Source organism: Lepus europaeus, chromosome 5 (assembly GCF_033115175.1).
Source record: "Lepus europaeus isolate LE1 chromosome 5, mLepTim1.pri, whole genome shotgun sequence".
In the NCBI taxonomy this organism is placed as follows: Eukaryota; Metazoa; Chordata; class Mammalia; order Lagomorpha; family Leporidae; genus Lepus; species Lepus europaeus.
The window spans coordinates 108,360,598-108,383,103 of NC_084831.1; the positions used below are offsets into that span (position 1 = coordinate 108,360,598).

At 39.9% G+C, this 22,506-nt stretch overlaps 1 protein-coding gene across 2 annotated transcripts in view; it reads right to left on the minus strand.

The window, feature by feature from the left end:
- The window catches only part of TRIM33 (tripartite motif containing 33), a 142,215-nt gene that overhangs the window by 37,773 nt on the left and 81,936 nt on the right, over positions 1 to 22,506 (minus strand). For both annotated transcript variants that reach the window (XM_062192014.1, XM_062192013.1), the window contains exons 5-6: positions 2,573 to 2,689; positions 17 to 131 (exon numbers count right to left, since the gene is read on the minus strand). In XM_062192014.1, the coding sequence (XP_062047998.1) occupies positions 17 to 131; positions 2,573 to 2,689 (232 nt within the window). The remainder of the gene's footprint in view (positions 1 to 16; positions 132 to 2,572; positions 2,690 to 22,506) is intronic.

Below are 22,506 nucleotides of genomic sequence, written 5' to 3' on the forward strand. Positions count from 1 at the left end.
TGGCTTTGAACCATACCTCTAGCTGCTGTAAGAGAGATTTTCCTTTCTTATTAATTTCATTGATAAGGGTGAAAATGGCCACTTTAATTTCCTGTTCTACTCGTTTGTTAGTCTCATTTACTTCTTTTATCCTGAATAAGAGAAATGCATCATTAGGTTATCAATTTATCCTATGTCTCTGAGTCATCAATTGTTACAGAAATTCATCCAACTGGGCACTTAACCGAGTAATTAAAACTTAAGTCAAAATGTACAACCTATGTTTCGGCACACCTGACCCACTCAATTTGGTCCAAACAAGCTATGTATATAGACAAAGAATGAATTTAGTATTTAGTAATTTTAAATTAAGCACATAAAGGCCAGTTTATTAAGCTGCATGGCAACTTCCTAAAGCCACTGACAAAGTGGATGTGATGCAAATGTCTGACACCAAGGATTTCTTATTAGAATCAAATTGGCACATTGGTTCTGTGTAATCACAATACTTTTTACAAACAATGTGCAAAAGAAGGATATAACAACCAATACTGTCTTTTTGAAAGGGTAGGAGTTGAACTCAGAAGTATTTAGTTTCACTTATAATTTAACCACTTCAAATGTGTTCTGATACATCCATTAATTTCCTCTCAAAATGGTTTCTTACCGTATACAGTAAAAGGCATAAGATATTTTCAATTCATTTTAAAGAATAAATGTTAGATATCTGTAGAAATAGTTATGAACACTGATAGTGGTCATGAAAGTTTGGTTGCAAACATGAAGTGGCTAATAACGTTGGTACTTATAAAACGGGAAGTGGGGAATCCCACCAACATGAATATATAAAATGTCAACAATAATCATAAGAGGCAGCCTTCAACTGTTATACATTCTTCTTCTGTACAAACTATAACTCACACTTTCAGCCCTTAAACTACCTTTATTTGCCAAATTCAAATTTGAATAACTTTAAAACACTCTAACCAACAGTAATATGTCCTCCTTTGTCTGTATATCACTACTTGTTTGGGTACTTATTTGGAAATTTTATTGAATTCTGTCCTTATTAAGCTAAATGGAAGACCCTTTAAAAAAAGGTTCTAATTACTAGTGATAGTTAAGGCCTCAAAGGTAAAGTGATTGATCTAAAGATAAAAAATCATTTAGCATGCTGAAAGCAGAGAATAATTAGCCTTAGTTTCTTTACTGGAACCTAAACAGTTTGATGTTTGAACTGTATGTTCAAATGTGAAGAAAGAAAAAAAATATACAATAAAAAATAATGGAGATAGGTCACTGAATAATATGTCTAAAAGGAAGTTATCATTAGAGATTTTAACACTTATTTTTTAAGCTTTTTGGAGATGAAGTCATTAATTTCTCCAACCCTCTGCAATCTTACGTAACATGTAAATGACTTCACTATGCTTCTGTATACAGGTTCAGAAACATTTACAAAGAATGTCAAAGATATACATAAAAAATGTACACATAAGAATATGGGACGACCATATGAATCAACTAACTTCCTTTGAAAGGAGATATTTATCTATAAATTGAGAGAAGACAAAGTTATCCTCTCCAATATCAGCCATAACATATTAGCAATTTAACCTAAAACATCCAGATATTTGGGGAAAAAAAAAATCTATGAGCAATGTGTATATACTGTATCTACTAGTGGCCCCAGAAGAACCTTTAATTTTCTTTTTGTATCACTTAAGATGAAAAATTCTACCATGTGTTAAAGTGATATTTCATTGACACATTGAACTATTTAGTATTTTTGGCATCCAACAGGGTACTTCAAATGGTTCATGGAAATTATAAAAGTAAAATTTTTTATAAAAAAATTTTGAAATCTGTGCATAGTTTTATCATAATATATGTCTTCCCTGAATCTTCTGAGTCTACAGAATGTTTTTGAGTCTATATAATAAACACATACCTTTTCATACCTCTGGGAATTCACAAGTTTTAATTCTGCCAGCTCCAAGTGTTTGTCTTTGTAGTGCAAAAGTCCTAACCTTGTTAATCTGCTCTCTCATGGGACTTACTCCCATTTACAAATGTATCAAAACAGAATAAATTTTATATAATGATACTAAAGATAAAAATAGTAACAGCAGCTAATATCTGACTATTTACTATGTGCCCAAAACTGTACTCTGTATTCATCTTATATGCAAGTTACTAAGGTAAGTACTGTTTTTGATGCCTGTTTTATAGATGGGGAAATCTGCTCATTACTCTTGATACTCTCTCCCGAATATTTTGTGTTCACATAGTCTCTAAATTTTATACTTCAATGGTCTTAATATTAATTTGTTTTTATAAGTCAAAGCCTAGCAGAATAGATTCTTGCTCATTATAAAATCAAAATGTATTTTAAAAGAGTACACAAACTTTGGCCAGTTAAATTTTGTGTAACTAACGAAAATAATACCAAATTCGAATTACACCATTTCCCTGTGGAAGAAGTTTTCAATCTGTACTTAAAATAGTATAGGAGGAAAACAAATTTAAACTGGACCCACTTCTCTTTAACAATCTTTATAGGAAAAGTATAGATTTAAGGCAACACATTTACCTATTTTGCACCTGAGTAGCTGCAAAATGAACATAATTCTTCTTCTCAAGAAGCTTAGCCAGTAGATTCTCAATTGCACCTTTCTGATTTTGAAAAGCTTCTTCCAAAAACTGATACCTTCAAAATAAAACAAAACTATATTTAAAACAGAAAATTTACTATTAAGATTCTGGAAATCAAGAATAGCAACATGCATAAATCTTGAAACCTCACTGAAATGATCAACTCCATATACTGGCCAGTCCTACCTCAATAGCAACTTAAAATAATTTATATAAAGAGAACACATTTCATTTATATAATTTTAAGCAACACCCCCATAGCAACTTTTAAATGGTAATTCCTGCTCTTCAGACCAGATAAGCCGTCATAAAAGGAAAAACTTACAAAAAAAAAAATGTTTGACTCCCTTGTATTAGGATTTTAATTCAGGACTACTTTTTTTTTTTCCCCTAAAATCTAAGTACCGGGACAAGTTAAATACATTTTAAGTCATAAAATACAAGCACATTATAGGAAATACTATCAAAAGAGGGAAAACTATTAACAGTTCCAACATCAAACAGATCACTGCTGCTACCATAATATATGGTTTCTTTTTTAATTATGAAAAGTATAATCATAACATGCAAGTTATTTTATGTAACTTATTCATCTTCATAATCACATTTGAAGTAACTTTTCAGCTGTAAGCAAAATTTTTCCAAAAGCTTGTATCAACTAAAAATACTAATACCTGTTTTATTATAACCATCAACATGAGTGGTATATACTAAAGTTTTCTAATAGTGAAAACTTAAGATTTACTATTAATCCTAGGTTTCTTTGGTTACTAAGAAGCTACACTAATAGCTTTCTTTGATAGCTTTATTTCCTTTTTATAAATTATTCATTAACTCAAAAATCATTCAGGTTAGCTTTGTGGTACATCAGATTAAAGTACTGCCTGTGACACCAGCATCCCACACTGCAGTGCCAGTTTCAGTCCTGGTTGCTCCACTTCCAGTCCAGCTCCCTGCTACCATGTTTGGGAAGGCAATGAAGATGGCTCAAGTGCTAGGGCCCCTTCAATCCATATAGGAGACCCAAATGGAGTTTCTGGCGTTGGCCAGGGCCAGACCCAGACCCAGACTCGGCTGCCGAAACCATTTGGGGAGTGAATCAGCAGATGGAACATCTCTCTGTGTCACTCTTTCAAAGAAATAAACTTAATTTTTTCTAGTTTCTTCTATATGCTTTTTACATGGATAAAATGATCCCTTATGATTCACATTCTAGTAATAAATAGGCACAAATTTGTAATGACCATACCATGACAAGATATTTATATATTCAGCCTCAAACCAATGAAAGCTTCACAGAGAAGTCAGAATAGCATCCTAAGTGCAGAAACATGTTTATTGTGTAATAAATACTTCACTATCACCAAAGAAAAACATATGATGGTCAGGATATGAGACAATAACTGATAAAATCCAGAAGCAGGTTGTGAGATAGGGTATGCCTTGCTATTCATACATTTTATTCTTGATGTAATAGGAAGCTCTTGAAGAAACCTAAAAAGAACGTATTAATCAGATTTTTATTCTAGAGAATTCATCATACAGAAATATAAAAGACCTGAAGAAAATATAAGGGGAAAGACCAGCTACAACTCTAAGACACTAAGTAGCGCAGATGAAAGATCAAGATATAGTATTGGTTGGTAGAGCCAAACAGATATGCTGGAAAAACTGTCAGAGAGATCAGCAGTTTTGGTGATTTGCAACAATTATGGAAAGGTCCCGGGATGGCCTGAAAATCACATGCCTATTTAAGGCAGAATCTAGGTCACTGGAAATTAAGTGTTTCAGGTACTGACACAAATCACTGAAAGACAGGAATTCAGAAGAGGAGGAAGATTTCATAATCTAGGTATCTGTGCCCTCAGTGAAGTTCTCAGGCAGACAGGAGGAAATGCAATGAAAGTGCTTACATTAAAGGAAGGGGTTTTTTTGTTTGTTTGTTTGTTTTTTGACAGGCAGAGTGGACAGTGAGAGAGAGAGAGAGACGGAGAGAAAGGTCTTCCTTGTCCGTTGGTTCACCCTCCAATGGCCGCTGCAGCTGGCGCACCGCGCTGATGCGATGGCAGGAGCCAGGTGCTTCTCCTGGTCTCCCATGCAGGTGCAGGGCCCAAGCACTTGGGCCATCCTCCACTGCCTTCCCGGGCCACAGCTAAGAGCTGGCCTGGAAGAGGAGCAACCGGGACAGAATCCGGCACCCCGACTGGGACTAGAACCTGGTGTGCCGGCGCCGCAGGCAGAGGATTAGCTTATTGAGCCACGGCGCCAGCCAGGAAGGTTTTTTTTTTTTTTTCCCTTTAAATTTTTTGACAGGGAGAGTGGACAGTGAGAGAGAGACAGAGAGAAAGGTCTTCCTTTTGCCGTTGGTTCACCTCCAATGGCCGCCGCGGCCGGCGCACTGCACTGACCCAAAGGCAGGAGCCAGGTGCTTCTCCTGGTCTCCCATGGGGTGCAGGGCCCAAGCACTTGGGCCATCCTCCACTGCCTTCCCGGGCCACAGCAGAGAGCTGGCCTGGAAGAGGGGCAACCGGGACAGAATCCGGCGCCCCGACCAGGACTAGAACCCCGTGTGCCGGCGCCGCAAGGCAGAGGATTAGCCTAGTAAGCGGCGGCGCCGGCCAGGAAGGTTTTATAAGATAAAAAAAAAAAAAAAAAGCTTGCTCAGTGGTGGGATTCAAGCAATAAAGCAAGAATGGAGTTCAGCTGAAGGTAAAGTAGAGCAATTGGGGGAGATGTATCAGGAAAACAGCTAGTAAGAATGGATTTTACTCTGAGCACTCATTTAAGGAAATGTTTTATAGTGGTAAAATGAACATTCTAAAACTTACCAGTTTAATCATTTTTAAAGAGAATATTTTTAAAACAAATAAGCTACCAATAAAGTCAAACACATTACAACTTGTATAAGATATTAAACAGCAGAAAGAAGTATGTAGGTATTTTATTTTAAAAGACTTTTAAAGAGTTTCTACTAAGAGGAAAGGGACCCAAAGACTGTTTCTTCACTGACGAGCAATATTTGGTTCATCTATATACTAGGATTGCTCTGTGTCCAACAGAAAGTTTTACTATGTCCAAGTTGTGCAAATAAAGTAAAAACAAGAATTTCACGTTAAACCTTTTTAACTTCATGAGCTTTATTTACATTTTTTTAAGAAAGTTCTTTTTGAAATTTGATGACGTCAGCAAATAGGAAAGTATTTGGTTAAAAAAAGTCAACTATTATCAAAATTCACAAACTTTTAATCTACAAAATATCATCTTATACAAATTTCTCAACATCCCAGTGTTTCTGGAATATTTCTGTAAATATCAGAATGAATTCATGTGAACAAGAAACAAAAATAATTTTTCTAACCATGATACAGATGGATGAAAGAAAATATGTATACTTTACTTCTCATACATAGAGTTTGACAACCTGAATGGGATGCTAAAAATAAGAGCTTTCTTGTTAGACAATCTCAGGGGGGAAGAGAAGAGCTCTGGGGGCAGGGGTAGGGATAAATCTGGACATACAAAAGTATAGTGTCCTGAAGCCACCTGTCATTTTTAGGGCAAAAAGGAAGAACACAAAGCTAGAAGAGAAGGAAGATATCAGATGCTAAAGAGGCCTGTACATATTGCTGAGTTAGATTAAGAAAATAAATAATGGTGAAAAATCAAAAGGACAGATGGAAAATTAATAATCAGATTTGTCTCTGGTCACTTGAACAAATTTCAATTGTACAATTAGAAGAAAAACACTAGCAAGAACTTTAAAAACAAAGAGACACTATGGAAGAAATTTTGATTACAAGCTACCTTTGAAAACCTGTGAAATACTTTCAAATTTATAGTTAAAATATGTCAGAAATGGGGAGAAAGAATAACAATAAACAGACTGAGTGTAAATGATTAATATGTCAATACTTGGAGAAATTTTAGATTTTAATCTTGTAATATAAAGCAGTGATTTTTTTTTTTTTAAGATTTATTTATTTGAAAGTCAGAGTTACAGAGAGAGAGAGTGGGAGAGACAGAGAGAAAGATCTTCCATCTGCTGGTACACCCTTCAAATGGCCGCAGTGGTCAGCACTGGGCCAGGCCAAAGCCAGGAGCCAGGAGCTTCTTCCAGGTCTGCCACATGGGTGCAGGGGCCCAAGGACTTGGGCCATCCCCTGCTGCTTTTCCAAGTGCATTAGCAGGGAGCTGGATTGGAAGTGGAACATATGGGACTCAAAGCAATGTCCATATGGGATGCTGGTATCACAGGCAGAAGCTTTACACACTACGCCACAGTGCCGGATGCACTAGTGAATTTTAATGTGGATTTCATGATCATACTGAGACAATTTCAGCAGCATTTCAAAAGGTCTAACTAAAAACTATGTTAGCTCAGGATTTCTGTACTTTAGAATTACAAAAATTATAATAAACATAGCAGCGTTATTCAGTTTTGATTAGAATTGATAAGCATACTTATTTTTGTTACTATTTAGAAATCAATTATATTTAATTTGGTTTTTAGTTTTTTTAAAACTATGGTGTTCATGAGTAAAGGATGGGGGATGAATCATAAAAAGGCTGTTTCTTAAAAGGTTGAGAATGAGGCTGGTGTTGTGGTGCAGCAGGTTAAGCTAACATCCTATATGGGCACCTGTTCTGAGTCCCAATCACTCCATTTCTGATCCAGCTCCTTGCTAATGTCATTTGGGGAGTGAACCAGTGGATAGAAGCGTTCACTGTTGCTTCCCCAACCCTATACCTGCCTTTCAAATTAATTAATTAATTAATTAACAACAAAAAAAACCCTGAGAATCACTTAGCTAACAACATTTTTTATTAAGTCCTAAACTCTACTCTTTACTTGCCAAGTGAGTACAGTTTCATTATTCCTTGTAATTTTCTCTATGATAATAACTGATCAGAGTTGATCCTGACACATCTATGAAAATACATTATCTTGTTTGTATCCAAACTGAGTATGTAGAAAAATCTTTTACAATTGACTCTACTTCATTTTCCAATTTTTCCATTTTAAAATTACATACAATTTTAAACACATATTAGAAGTTCAATTCCACTGAACTTACCATCTACATTCAAAAACAAGCCATTTATAACCAATTTTATCTATATACTCACCCACTCTATTCCCTAGATGACTCTGAAGAAAACCTGAAACATCATTATTAATCTAAGCATCTCTCAATAGCTAACCTATTTTAGAGAACCACACTGTCAGGTACTGTGCTAAGCATCTTTACAGGGATTCTTTCATCTGATCTTTAGAAAAACTTTCCTGACTTAAATAATACTACTATCTTTACAGTTAATGGTTGGATGATTTGGATGAACCTCTGTGTCTCAGTTCCCCTTCAATAAAATATGAAATCATCATAGTTACCTTTATAGGACTATTGTAAAAATTAAATTGGTCAAAGCACAATAGCACTTATAGAACAGTAACAGTTTAAGGCTTGATGTCATCGTTATTATTCTCAGCAATTTTAAAGGATTTGCATTGCTTCAATATAAAATCTATTCATCACAAACCTTCAAAATCAAGTCTACTACACACAAAGATCTGATGAGAATGTTTTAGAGAACATTTTAAAATGAAGTTAATCGTTTTTAATTTAAGGCTCTATGTAAAGGGGAGGCAATAAAAAGCCTTGGCATTCAGGGAGTATAGCAGACAGCAGGAACTATGAGCAACAATGAGAACCTAAAGGGTGGAAATTTCTAGAAATGGAGCCAGAGTTGTGGTGCAGTGTGGTAAAACACTGTGATGCTGGCACCCTATCTGTGTGCCATTTCAAGTCTCAGCTGCTCTACTGTCCATCTAGTTCTCTGCTAATGCACCCAGGAAAGCAGAAGATGGCCCAAATACTTGGACCCTGCCACCCACATGGGAGACCAGGTTGGAGTTCCAGGCTCCTGACTTCAGACTGGCCCAGCCCCAGCTGCTATGACCATCAGGGGAGTGAACCAGTGGATGGAAGATCTTTCTGTCTCCCTCTCTATTCCTGCCTTTCAAATAAATAAATCTTAAAAAGAAAGAAAGAAGGAATATTTCTAGAAAGTATGGGAAGACATTAGATTTCCCACATAAATGTAACAGGAATCAAAAGCCAATTTTAATTAAATCTCAAAGGGCATAGTGACATCAACTGATATTTCAGTTACCTAAGACTTCATTTGTAAGCATGATGTCACCTTCTATTGCTGTCTTCAAAATCACTAATCTTTTCTTTGATGATGCTTAATCTGCTGTTAATTTTATCCAAAATGCAACTCAGGAAAACACTGGAGAAAAAAGAATAGCAATGGTGAGTCATAATCACACTAATAAACTCCTAAGTTTAATTATAGGTATTCCTAAAGAGAAGAAAGAGGGAAGAGAAAAGAAAATATTGGAAGAAATAATAATTATGGACAGAAATTTTCCAAATTTGATGAAAACTATAAATGTACAGACTGAAGAAGCTCAATTTCTCCCATGTATAAGAAGTATTAAAGAAATTACATAAGTTATATCACTTCCAAACTGCTTTAGCCCAGTAATAAACAGAAAAATTTAATAATATGGTAAGACAGGGAAAAAAGAACATCATGTACACATGAACAAAGATAAAACAATTTCTCAAGGAAAACAATGCAAATCACAAAAGTGTGTGAAGGAAGGACACCTTAATATTAGTCAAAGTAACTACCAACTTAGAATCACTTATCTAGCAATATCTTTCAAATACGAAAGTGGTGACAGACATTTAGCACAGTGGTTGAGATGACTCTGGGGGAGCTTACCTCCTATGTCAGAGAGCCCAAATACCTGCTCCTCAGCTTCCTGCTAATGGGCATCTTGGGAGGCAGTTGGTGATGCTTCAAACACTTGGGTCCCTGTACCCTACATGGGAGACCCAGATTGAGCCTTGAACACCTGCCTCTGGCCTGACCTAGTCGCAGATGCTGCAGGCACTTAAGAAAGAGATTCTCTCTTAGCTCCAGCCACTGTAGGCATCTAGAGATTAAACCAAAAGATGGAAGAAGCATCTATCTCTTCTGCTCTCCCTACCTACCTTTCAAATAAAATGGAAATAAATTTAAAAATTTAAATATACGAAAGTGAAACTTTTTGGGAGTGATATATTTGCTATTTTCATCATGATGATGGTTTCACAGGTGTTAACCTATGTCATCATAAAGTAGAGATCCTCAGTATAAGGATGCAGTAAGAGTAACCTGCCCTTCTTAAGAACGAGATGGCTATAATGATGATGTGTAAGTGGAGGGGAAGGCTGGAGGGAAGGCTCTGGTTGTGAAAACAGGCAGCACTGATTATAGTATTCAATCTTCTCTATTATCTAGGTACCTGTTGAACCTGAGCCTGGATCACCTACCTGGCACCGGAGGCTTCTGTTCTTAAGAGCTATTTACATGAACCCATGTATGGCTTCCTCCCATCCTCTGACCTGCTGCCATCTCTTTGAGGAGAAGCCTCCCTGGTCTAGAACTAACACCTGAATGGCTGGGGCAGGAGGACTCTCAAGTCTGCTGGACCCACTACCTGGGACTGGCAATGCCTGATGCTCAGGACTGTGGATTTTGAGCTTATACCGACAAAGCAGAACTTGGCTGTAAGGACTGGGAAGATAAAGTCGGCCCATCACATCCTCAATCTTCCTCCAGGGTTGCTGATGAAATCTGACAAAGCTTGTTTGTCTGCCTGAATCAACCACTGGACTCTCAAACAGTACTTCTTCTGCCTTTGAGGAACGTTTAACTGCTCTCCACTAAGTCAGGAGGAACCGCTAGCATTATGAACCAACGGCTGACGCTGGCCTGTGTTGTGTCCACTTGCACCTGCCCCCAACCTCTAACCTGAGGTAGCATGAGCAGGCTGCCCTCATGCTGCTGCCTGTTCACGATCTGAGAAACAGTGATTTCTAACACAAAGCCCTTTTTAGTAGCTCTGAAAAGGGGAAGTTTCAACTTTTCCTCCTTTGAAAGATGGGTCCATCAAGCAACAAAGGGAAGATTTCCATCAAAGATCTGGAAGTAAAGGGGCCTTGTTGCCTCAGCCCATGCCCTTGAACACAGACACAAAGGACTGCCAAGGACACACTGAGGGAAAGAGTGTCAGCAGCTATGGGAGGCACATAATAAATTATAAAACTCTTTAAAGGGGGCTGGCACCGGAGCACAATGGGTTAGGCCACCACTTGTGATATCAGCATCCCATACTGGCATGCAGGTTTGAGTCCTGGCTGCTTCACTCCTGATCCAGCTTTCTGCTAATGAGCTTGGGACGACAGTGGAGGATGGCCCAAGTCCTTGGGTCCCTGCCATTCATGTGAAAGAACCAGATGACATTCCTGGATCCTGGATTCACCCTGGCCCACCTCCAGGCTGTTGTGTTTATTCTGGGAGTGAATCACAGATGGGAGATAGATCTTTCTCTCTGCCTTTCAAGTAAATAAGCATATAAATCTTAAAATAAAAAAAAACGGTTTGGAAGTTGAGTCCTGCCATGTTAAAGAATTTTAGGAACTATCTTGGGCTTTCCTCAAAGATCGTTACTAACAAAGCATGAAGCCAAACTCAGACAAGATCAAAGTAAAGTGATTATCCAATAATTTAACTGCCTACCTGAACAACCAACAGGCTGTAGAGGAGAGATAACAGAATTTACAATTTCTACAATATCTAAACCATAAGAAAATCAGTAAGCAATCAAAGAAACAATAAAGTCTGATTCATAGTAAAGAAAAAAAGCACTCGCTGTGGCGTAGTGGCTAAAACCACTGCCTGCAGTGCCCGCATTCCTTATGGGTTCGAGTCCCAGCTGCTCCATTTCTAATCCAGCTCTCTGCTATGGCCTAGGAAAGTAGTGGAAGATGGCCCAAGTTCTTGGGCCCCTGCACCCATGTGGAAGACCCAGAAGAAGCTTCTAGCTCCGGGACTTGGATCAGCTCAGCTCCAGCAGTTGCAGCCATTTGGGGAGTGAACCAGCGGTTGCAAAGACCTCTCTCTCTGCCTTTCAAATCAATAATCTTAAAAAATAATAATAATAATAAATAATCTTAAAAAGAAAGAAAAGAAAAAGAAAAAAGCACTCAACAGAAACTAACACCATGATGGTCCAAATGTTGCAATAAGTTAAGAATTTAAGTGGGCTATTGTGCGTTCAAAAATTTTAATAAACACAGGTTCTTTTTTTTTTTTAAGGATTTATTTATTTATTTGAAAGTCAGAGTTACACAGAGAGAAAGAGAAGGAGGTCTTCCATCCACTGGTTCACTCCCCAACTGGCTGCAAAGGCAGGAGCTGCACCAAACCAAAGCCAAGAGCCAGGAACTTCTTCCAGGTCTCCTACGTGGGTGCAGGGGCCCAAAGACTTGGGCCATCTTCTACTGCTTTCCCAGGCCACAGCAGAGAGCTGGATTGGAAGTGGAGCAGCTGGGTTTCGAACCGGCGCCCATATGGGATGCCAGCACTTCAGGCCGGGGAGTTACCCGCTGTTGCCATAGTGCTGACCCCATAAACACAGGTTCTTAAAGAATGAACAGGTAATCTCAATAAAGAAAAAATTCCAAAAAAGAAACCGAAGTCCTAGAAAATAAGGATAACTAAAATGAAAAAAATTACTAGATGATCTTAGCAAATGGAAGATGTCTGAAGAAAAGGTTAGTAGTGAACACGAACTTAATACCTACAAAAAGTATCCAATCTGAAGATAAAAGAGAAAACAGACTGAAGAAAAATTAACAAAGTATTAGAAACCCCTAGGACAGGCTGTTATGTGTAACTGGAGTCTTAGAAGACAGTAAAAGTACGGAGAAATTTTTGTTAAGAAATAACAGCCAATTTCCCTAATATGATGAAAACATGAGCTTAAGAGGTAAAAGAAGGCCGGCGCTGTGGCTCAACAGGCTAATCCTCCGCCTGCGGCACCGGCACACCGGGTTCTAGTCCCAGTTGGGGTGCCGGATTCCGTCCCGTCCAGTCCAGCTCCCTGCTGTGGCCCGGGAGTGCAGTGGAGGATGGCCCAGGTCCTTGGGCCCTGCAACCGCATGGGAGACCAGGAGAAGCACCTGGCTCCTGGTTTTGGATCAGTGCAGTGCGCTGGCCGCAGCACACCGGCCGCAGCGGCCACTGAGGGGTGAACCAATGGAAAAAGGAAGACCTTTCTCTCTGTCTCTCTCTCCCACTATCCACTCTGCCTGTCAAAAAAAATAAATAAATAAAATAAAGAGGTGAAAGCAGGGCTGGTGCTGTGACGCAGGAGGTTAAAGCCCCAACTTGCAGCAACAGTATCCTATATGGGTGCCAGTTCTAGTCTGGGCTGCTCCACTTCTCATCCAGCTCTCTGCTGTGGCCTGGGAAAGCAGTGGAAGATGGCCCAAGTCCTTGGGCCCCTGCACCCACATGGGAGACTTGGAGAAAGCTCCTGGTTCCTGGCTCTGGATCAGCTCAGCTCCAGCCACTGCAGCCATCTGGGGAGTGAACTGGCAGATGGGAACCTCTCAGTCTGTACCTCTCTCTGTAACTCTTTCAAATAAATTAAACAGCTTGTAAAAGCAGCACAGAAATCCATACAGAATAAAATAAGAGAAAAACAAAATTAAATGAGAAAACCAAAGGAAGAATTTAAAACAAAGAAAAGCCATACAAAATTCAGAAAGGAACAGTATGAAAGATTTCAAATACAATGTAATGGCATCTGTTAAATGTTATGGATGGGGGGACAAACCCTTCAACCCAGAATTCTAGTGCAAATTATCCCTTCTAAACTGAGGGATTTCTTATGAACAGAAAATGAGCAGATTCATTGTTACCTGACCTACAGAACAGAAATGCTGGAGAACATTCTTCAGGCCAAAGGAAAACAACAGATGGAAATTCACTTACAAGAAATGAGGTGAAACAAAAATCATAATACACCGACAGATATCAAACATTAGATTTTTATTTTCCCTTCCCATAACATTCTTGAAAGACAGCTAACTGGATGTAGGCTGTGGTGTACCAGATTAAGCCACAAATTGGGACGCCTGCATCCCATATCAGAGTGCTGGGTTCAAGTCCCAGCTACTCTGTGCTTCCAATCCAGCTTCCTGCGAATGTACCTGGGAGACAGCAGATGATGATTTGTGTCTGGGCCCCTGCCATTCATGTGGGAGCCCTGGATGGGCTTTCTGGCTCCTGCTTGGTCTGGCCTTGGATGTTGCAGGCATTTGGTGAGTGGAACAGAGGATGGAAAATATCTCTGTCACTCTACATTTCAAACAGAATAAATCTTTTAAAAATTAATTTTGGGGCTGGCACTGTGGCACAGTGGGTTAACGCCCTGGCCTGAAGCCCTGCCATCCCATGTTGGTGCTGGTTCGAGACCCGGCTGCTCCACTTCCGATCCAGCTCTCTGCTGTGGCCTGGGAAAGCAGAAGATGGCCCAAGTCTTTGGGCCCCCGTGCCCACATGGGAGACCCAGAGGAGGCTCCTGGATTCAGATCGGCGAGGCTCCAGTCATTGCAGCCAATTGGGGAGTGAACCAGTGGATGGAAGACCTCTCTCTCTGCCTCTCCTCTCTCTGTGTAACTCTGACTTTCAAAATAATAAATAAACCTTTAAAAAACAAAAAGTTTTGTTTTTTTTGTTTTTTTTTTTTTTTTTTTTTTTAAGAAAAGGCACTGATAGGGCTGGCGCTATGGTGCAGCGAGTTATAAAGCCCTGGCCTGAAGTGCCGGCATCCCATATGGGCACCGGTTCTAGTCCCAGCTGCTCCTCTTCCAATCCAGCTCTCTGCTATGGCCTGGGATAGCAGTAGCAGATGGCCCAAGTCCTTGGGCCCCTGCACCCACGTGGGAAGAAGCTCCTGGCTCCTGCTTTGGATCAACATAGCTCCGGCTGTTGCGGCCACCTGGGGAGTGAACCAGTGGATGGAGGACCTCTCTCTCTGTCTCTACCTCTCTCTGTAACTCTGTTTTTCAAATAAATAAAATAAATCTTAAAAAAAAAAAAAGGCACTGAAAGGTATGGTGCATAATAATGTATATAAAAGTGAATGATATCATAAAAGTACACAGAAGGACTAGATAAATAGACCTATCCTTTTTTAAAATTTACTGTATCTGTAGAATAAGAATCCAGACAATATTATAAGCAGATATTAAGTCAGAGATGTTTGTCATTATCTCAAAAGCAAATACTAAATAGAATAAAAGAAGTACAGCTTAAAAAAACCAAAATAGATATAATATGGAATATCAAAAAAAGATCTGTAAATTCAAAAGAAGGTAGAAACAACAGAACAAATCATGAGAAATAAAAACAAATAGCAAACTGTAGGCTTAAACCTATCTATAATCAATAATTACTTTAAGTATAACCAGAGGAAACAATCCAATTTAAAGAACAAAGGTGCTCTGAACTATTTGTGCAATTGGGAATTAATTTTTTTAAAAGATTTGTTTTATTTCAAAGGCAAAGTTACAGAGATAGGGAGAGACAAAGATTGAGAAGTGTTCCATCTGCTGTTTAACTCCACAAATGGCCTGGCCTCGGATTGGCACAGCTCCAACTGTTGTGGCCAACTGGGAAGTAAACCAGCAGACGGAAGACCTCTCTTTGTCTCTCCTTCTCTCTCTGTGTAACTCTGGCCTTCAAATAAAATAAATAAATCTTAAAAAAAAAAAAAAAAAAAAAAAAAAGAATAGTAGTAAGTGACCATCAGTGAAGGGGAATCAAAATACTTTTAACTGTTAGCATCCTATCAATGGCCAAGGTTGAGCTAGAAGGGAGCCCGGAGCCAGGAGTTTCCTCCAGGTCTCCCACATTGGTGTAGGGCCCAAGTACTTGGGCCATCCTCTGCTACCTTCCCAGCCACATAACCAGGGTGCTGGATCAGAAGTGGAACAGCTGGGACATGAACCAGTGCCCATATGAGTTACCAGCGTCACAGGCTGCAGCTTTACCTGCCATACCACAACTCTGGCTCCCAGAGTCGACTACTGAATCCAGGTATTCTGATATGGATGTGACATTTAAACTGCTAAGTCAAACACTCATCTGGATATTTTAGACTATGTAGCCCAAAAGGCAAAATCAAAGATATTATATAGTTGTTTATATAACATGAGAAAATCAAATTTTCATGAAATTATTACTGACAAATAATTATGTGGGTTTTATTGTAATAAAATTCTATTGTACAGGAAAGTGTTCCACGTAATAATGAGACATGGTAGAAACAGGACTCACTAAAAATCAAGTCCCTGGGCCGGTATTATGACACAGAAGATTAAGTCATGATCTGCAAACTGGCATCCCATATTGGAGCACTGGTTCAAGTCTGAGTCTGGTGCATTAGCAGGAAGCTGGATCGGAAGTGAAGCAGCCGGGTCTTGAATTGGTGCTCATGTGGGACACTGGCATTGCAGGTGCAGGGTTAACCTTCTATGCTCCCTACCCTGGTCTTAACCACCATTAGTTCTTGCTTGTCTAACTGCAGAAGTCTCTTCAGTTGTCTCTACTATAACCTCTCTTCAGTTCATTCTTAACATTGGTACTACAGCATTATCTTGGGCAGACTGTGTCACTTCCCTGCTTAAAACCGCAGTGGCTCTGGCTCTCCTGTTCAGAGTTCTCATAGTGGTCTCACAGGCCACACGCACTTCATCTGTTAAAACTCTCACTATTCCTCTAATACAACTACCCTGGCTTTCTTGCTGTTTCTCAAACATTTCAGATATGCTGCTGCTCGGCCCAGAATGTTTTTGTTACAGTTGGTCTATCAAGCCTCTGTTTAAATGAAATGTAACTTAAATAGTGAGATTGAGTCTGTAACTGATTGTAACTGTCTCTTCATTCTTAATCTACTTTGTAATGCTTTTCTTTTTTGTATAGTAATAATCACTTTCTAAATATACCCTATAACTTAAAAGTTAATTCAAACATAAACTTCATACAAGAAGTCTTTGTTTTATTAACTAAGAACTCTAAAGGATATAGAACAGTATTTGACATAAAGTCAGACATTTGATCTATTCAACAGAAACTTACTGACATAGAACCAGGAAAAAAACTGTAGAGCGGCCTAAACAGGTGAGTTTTCACTTGTTTCAGAAATTAATTCTGGGGCTGATATTGTGGCATCATATGTTAAGCTGCCACCTGCAATGCTGGAGTCTCATATAGGCAAGTTTGAGTCCTGGCCGCTCCGGCCGTTCCACTTCTGATTCACCTTCCTGCTAATACACCTGGGAAAGCAGAGGAAGATGGCCCAATTACTTGGACTCCTGAACCCATGTGGGAGACCCAGAAGAAGCCCCAGGCTCTTATCCTCAGCCTGGCCCAGCCTCAACTGCTACAGCCATTTGGGAAGTGACCCAGCAGATGAAGATCTCTCACTCCTCTCTCTGCCTTTTTTTTTTTTTTTTTTAATTTTTTCCCAGGCAGAGAGAGACAGAGAGAGAGAGAGAGTTATAGACAGTGAGAGAGACAGAGAGAAAGGTCTTCCTTCCATTGGTTCAATCTCCTAAGGGCCGCCACGGCCGGTGCTCTGCCAATCTGAAAGCAGGAGCCAGGTACTTCTTCCCAGTCTCCCATGCGGGTACAGGGATCCAAACACTTGGGCCCTCCTCCACTGCCCTCCCGGCCCACAGCAGAGAGCTGGACTGAAGAGGAGCAACCAAGACTAGTACCCGGCGCCCCAACTGGGACTAGAACCTGGGGTGCCAGTGCCGCAGGCAGAGGATCAGCCAAGTGAGCCACAGTGCCGGCCGTAACTCTGCCTTTCAAACATAAATCTTTAATTTCTGCTATTTTAACCATAAATAAGTAAAGTGCAGCAGCTTATAAAAAACGACTAGGTAAGTAGCAACAGAATAAGCATGAGTGTCTCATGCTCGGCGCAGCGGGTTAATGCCCTGGCCTGAAGCGCCAGCATCCCATATGGGCACCAGTTAGAAACCCGGCTGTTCCTCTTCCGATCCAGCTCTCTGCTATGCCTAGGAAAGCAGCAGAAGATGGCCCAAGTCTTTGGGCCCCTGCACCCACGTGGGAGACCCAGAAGAAGCTCCTGGCTCCTGTCTTCAGTTCTGGGCAGCTCCAGCCATTGCAGTCATCTGGGGAGTGAACCAGTGGATGGAAGATCAAGATCAAGATCAAGATCAAGATCAAGATCTCTCTCTCTCTCTGACTCTGCCTCTACTTCTCTGTGTAACTCTTTCAAATAAAATAAATAAATCTTTAAAATGTCCAATTTCATGTTAATATTTCAAACATGAAGTAAAAGAGATTTTCTGGTGAGTTTTTATCTGGGTATGAAAAAAGGAGTATAGCTAAAGACTGTGCCAAGATTTTTAGCCTATGCAATTGCAAAAATGCAAATGCCACAAACCTGGTGGTTGCAGGAGAGGCAGATGACAAGGACGCCAGAGAAAAGGCTTTGCAAGGGGCAATCAGTAATTCAGTTTCAGATCTTAAATTTTGAGATAGCAAATTTTCATGTAGAGATATCAGAGTCTGCAGAACAGAAAACTATGAAACTTCAGGAGTGCCTATCTAGAACTGCATATGGACGGTATGTATGCCACAAAACTGTAGGTGTAAGCAATGGTATAAGTTTTGGCACAGCCAACATTAGGAGAACAAATGAACGAGACTGAGAGTAAGTGATTAGCATCACTGGGAGAAAACTAAACAAGGTCTTCTAATAGAGCCAAGTAAATAAAATATATTAAAAGAATGATCATGGAGCTGGTGCTGTGGTGCAGTGGGTTAACACTCTGGCCAGAAGCGCCACCATCCCACATGGGGGCTGGTTCAAGACCCAGCTGCTCCACTTTCAATCCAGCTCTCTGCTATGGCCTGGGAAAGCAGTAGAAGATGATCCAAGTCCTTGGGCCCCTGCACCCATGTGGGAGACCTGGAAGAAGCTCCTGGCTCCTGGCTCCTGGCTTTGGATCGGCGCAGCTCTGGCCGTTGCAGCCAATTGGGGAGTGAACCATTGGATGGAAGACCTCTCTTTCTCTCTCTGCGCCTTTCCTCTCTCTGTGTAACTCTTTCAAATAAATAAATAAATCTTAAAAAAAAAAAAAGAATGATCAAATATGTCAAATGCTAATACATAAGGTATTCCAATGACAACTGAGAAACAACCTCTAGACTTAGTGATATAGTAGCTGCTCACAATCTTTAAAAAAAGAACACTGTTGATAGGATGCTAACAGTTAAAAGTATTTCGATTCCCACTTCACTGATAGTCACCCACTGCTACCATTTTTTTTTTTTTAAGATTTATTTATTTTATTTGAAAGTCAGAGTTACACAGAGAGGAAAGGCACGCAGAGAGAGATCTTCCATCCACTGGTTCGCTTTCCAATTGGCTGCAATGGTCAGAGCTGCGCCAATCCGAGGTCAGGAGCCTGGAACTTCTTCCGGGTCTCCCATGCAGCTGCATTTGAGATGTCAGCACGGCAGGCGGCAGCTTTACCTGCTACGCAACAGCGCCAGTCCCACTTACTACTATTCTTTGGAAACTTTCTTGATCTTAATTTTAATTTACAACACACTATCAATTTATTATGACATACATCTTTATACAGGTCTTTCTTATAATCATTGTTCTGGGCATTTAAGTGGGACGTTTCATTTTGGTGACTATAGATTCTTCGGAGAATTTTTTGCTTTAGTTATACGCTATTTTCCTCCAAATTTTTTTTCTTTAAAATTCATACCAACTGTCAGTTGAAACTCATAATATTCTTGGTTTTTAAAAGTTTTATATTTATTCTCAATTATTTGAAAGAGAGAGAAAGACCATCCATCCACTGGTTCACTCTCCCCAAAATGCCCACACAGCTGGGACTGGGCCAGGCCAAAGCTGGGAGCTAGAAATTAATCTGTGTTTCCCACAAGATGACAGGGAACTAAGACCTTGAGTTATCACCTGCTTTCTCCCACAATGTACATTATCAGGAAGCTGGAATTGGAAGTGAAGCCAGGATCTGAACTCAGGCACTCAGTGTGGAGGCATCCCAAGTGGTATCTTTACCACAGAGACAACTACCCACCCCTTTTTAAATTTTCTCTGGCTAGTCTATTTTCTAGGAGCTTATCTAGATTTGGGCAACCAAGTCTGCTAACTTTCTTATTTCAGTTATCATCCTTCTAAGAGTTCCTTCTTATCTTGATTAGGACTTTTACAGAGATCCCGTCATTTTGTGGCCAACTTTTCCTCTTTCAAAACACTATTAATTTTGTTTTATATTTACTTTTGTTAACTTTTTCTTTTTTTTTTTTTTTCAGTGCACATTGATCTTCGGAATGTGAGTGTGTCAATCAGAAATGCCATGACTAGTAGTGACTCATATAAGAAAGAAATTGGTAGCTGATGGTGTCAGTTCAACACACAATCTAGAACCTTTGAGATTATCTTTGCTTTACCTTCCCATGTACACAATGATGTCACAGTTCCAGACATCATATCCAAATGCAACAAAGGAAGAAGTCGGAAAAAAGGCTAATACCAGCAACATTTGTCTCTTAAACACAATTTTTTCTCAAAAACTCCATTAAGCAGAATTCTCCTTATTTTTAAATGGATCTAAGTTGTGTATTAAAGTTATCCTAGTACCAGGAACACAAAAAGAAAATACTTAGTTTTTCCAGTCTCTATAAATATTTGAAGCCAAGTGAGAAGAGGCTGGAAATTCTGTACACATCCCCAAATTTGGCCCTCCTCCACTATCAAAAATCATTGTTGAACACTGACAAATCCAGAGAGAGAGAGAGAGAGAGAGAGAGAGAAGGAGGGAGGAGAACATATGAACTGACAGGATTCACTTTTATGCAATTTGGGGGTGATAGCTTTTTTACTACAAATGAACCTCAAATGTCAATGTTTAGAGTTCTTTGCTGGTCACTCACTTTCTCCAGGAGATGAAAAGGTCCATAATTCCAAAGAGGGAGGTAAAGAAAGACAGTAAGCTGGCGCTGTGGCTCACTTGGCTAATCCTCCGCCTGCGGCGCTGGCAACTAGTTCCGGTTGCTCTCTGCTGTGGCCCAGGAGTGCAGTGGAGGATGGCCCAAGCGCTTGGGCCCTGCACCCACATGGGAGACCAGGAGGAAGCACCTGGCTCCTGGCTTTAGATCGGCGCAGCACGCCGGCCGTAGTGGCCATTTGTGGGGTGAACCAACAGAAAGAAGACCTTTCTCTCTGTCTCTATCTAACTCTGCCTGTCAAAAAAAAAAAAAAAAAAAAAAAAAAGACAGTAATATGGGGGGAGGGGTGTCACTGTTTGTTGGTAATCTGGATGTAAGATAGAAGAAGTGAAGGTCCCACAGTGTAGTGGGCAGATATACAATTAATTTTCTTGATTTTAGCTGCATTAGTACTTCATCCTCACCTTCCATGTGGCTCTAATACCCTCAAACACAGAATCTCTCATTCTATCTCTCTAGAGAATAAGCCCAACAATCAAGACAAAGATCATTTCTAGGATCTGAGTTGTTTCAAGTTTCTAAAAAATAAATTGATTCATTTCCTCTAAGTGTCCTTTGCATGTAGCTATACTAGGTCAATTTTCAGACCCACCAAATCATTCATCTATTTCCCAACTTTAAATTTCTCAAGTTGGGGCCACCATGTGACACAGCTGGTTAAGCAATTGCCAGCATTGCATATGAGCACTGGTTCAAGTTCTGGTTGCTCCACTTCTGATTCAGCACCTTGCTAATGCACCTGGGAAAGCAGTGGAAGATGGCCCAAGTCTTGCCACCCACATAGGAGACCTGGATGGAGTTCCTAGCTCCTGGCTTCTGCCTGGCCTAGCCCCAGCTTTTGTGGCCATTTTGGAAGATATCTCTTCCCTGACCCCACCCTGTAATTCTGCCTTTGAAATAAATTAAAACATTTTTTTCTCAAGAAGTTATACCTTCTAATTGCAAAGCAAGAAATATGAAAGATTTTTCAGGAAATAAATTTAATTCTTTCACACTTTATCCAGTCTGTTAAAACACCTGTTATGAAATTTTTCTGAGGTTTAAGTGAAAGAATGAAAAATGATAGCTAAATAATACAGATTATATTTAGAATTCTGATGTATAAGCATGAGACTTAGAATAATGCTAGGTTTGTGTTACATGGCTGGTTATTCACCTAATCCATAAAATGATCATAATGACTATAATTTATCTTTCTTGCTGCACACTGATTTTAATGGGTACTACTAAAGGCTTTATCTTCCACAGCCATGTGTCTCTAGGAGTCAGCCTCATAACTCAACCAATGGTGATTCCTGTTCATTCCACTGTCAAAACACCCAACTCTGACCACTGATTAACATTACTATTAACATACTAATTCAAGTTACTATCATTTCTCCTCCTCCTTATTTTCTATTTCTGCTCAGTGTATACCCTCTCTGTCAATTCTACTTCAAATAAAGCTCTATGAGGCTGCCATTCATCCCACAGATGCTTGTATCCCGTTATCAGAGCATCTGGGCATTGATACTCAATTCTGCTGCTGACTCCAGTGACTAGATACCTGCCACCGATGTGGGAGACATGGAGCCGGTGCCTGGCTCCCACTGCAAGCACTGGAAGAGTGCATCAGTCAGTGGGAGCTCTCTTATACAGTTTCTCCAATAAATAAATAATTTAAAAAAAGAGAGAGAAGCTGGGGCCACCGTAGTGGCATGCAGAGTAAAGCTGCTGCCTGCAGCGCCATGGGAGCCAGTTTGATTCCTGGTTGTTCTTCTTCTGATCCAGTTCTCCGCTAATGTGCCTGGGAAAACAGCAAAAGATGGCCCAAATGCTTGGGCCCCCACACCCACGTGAGAGACCCAGAAGAAGCTCCTGGCTCCTGGCTTAGGTTGGGCC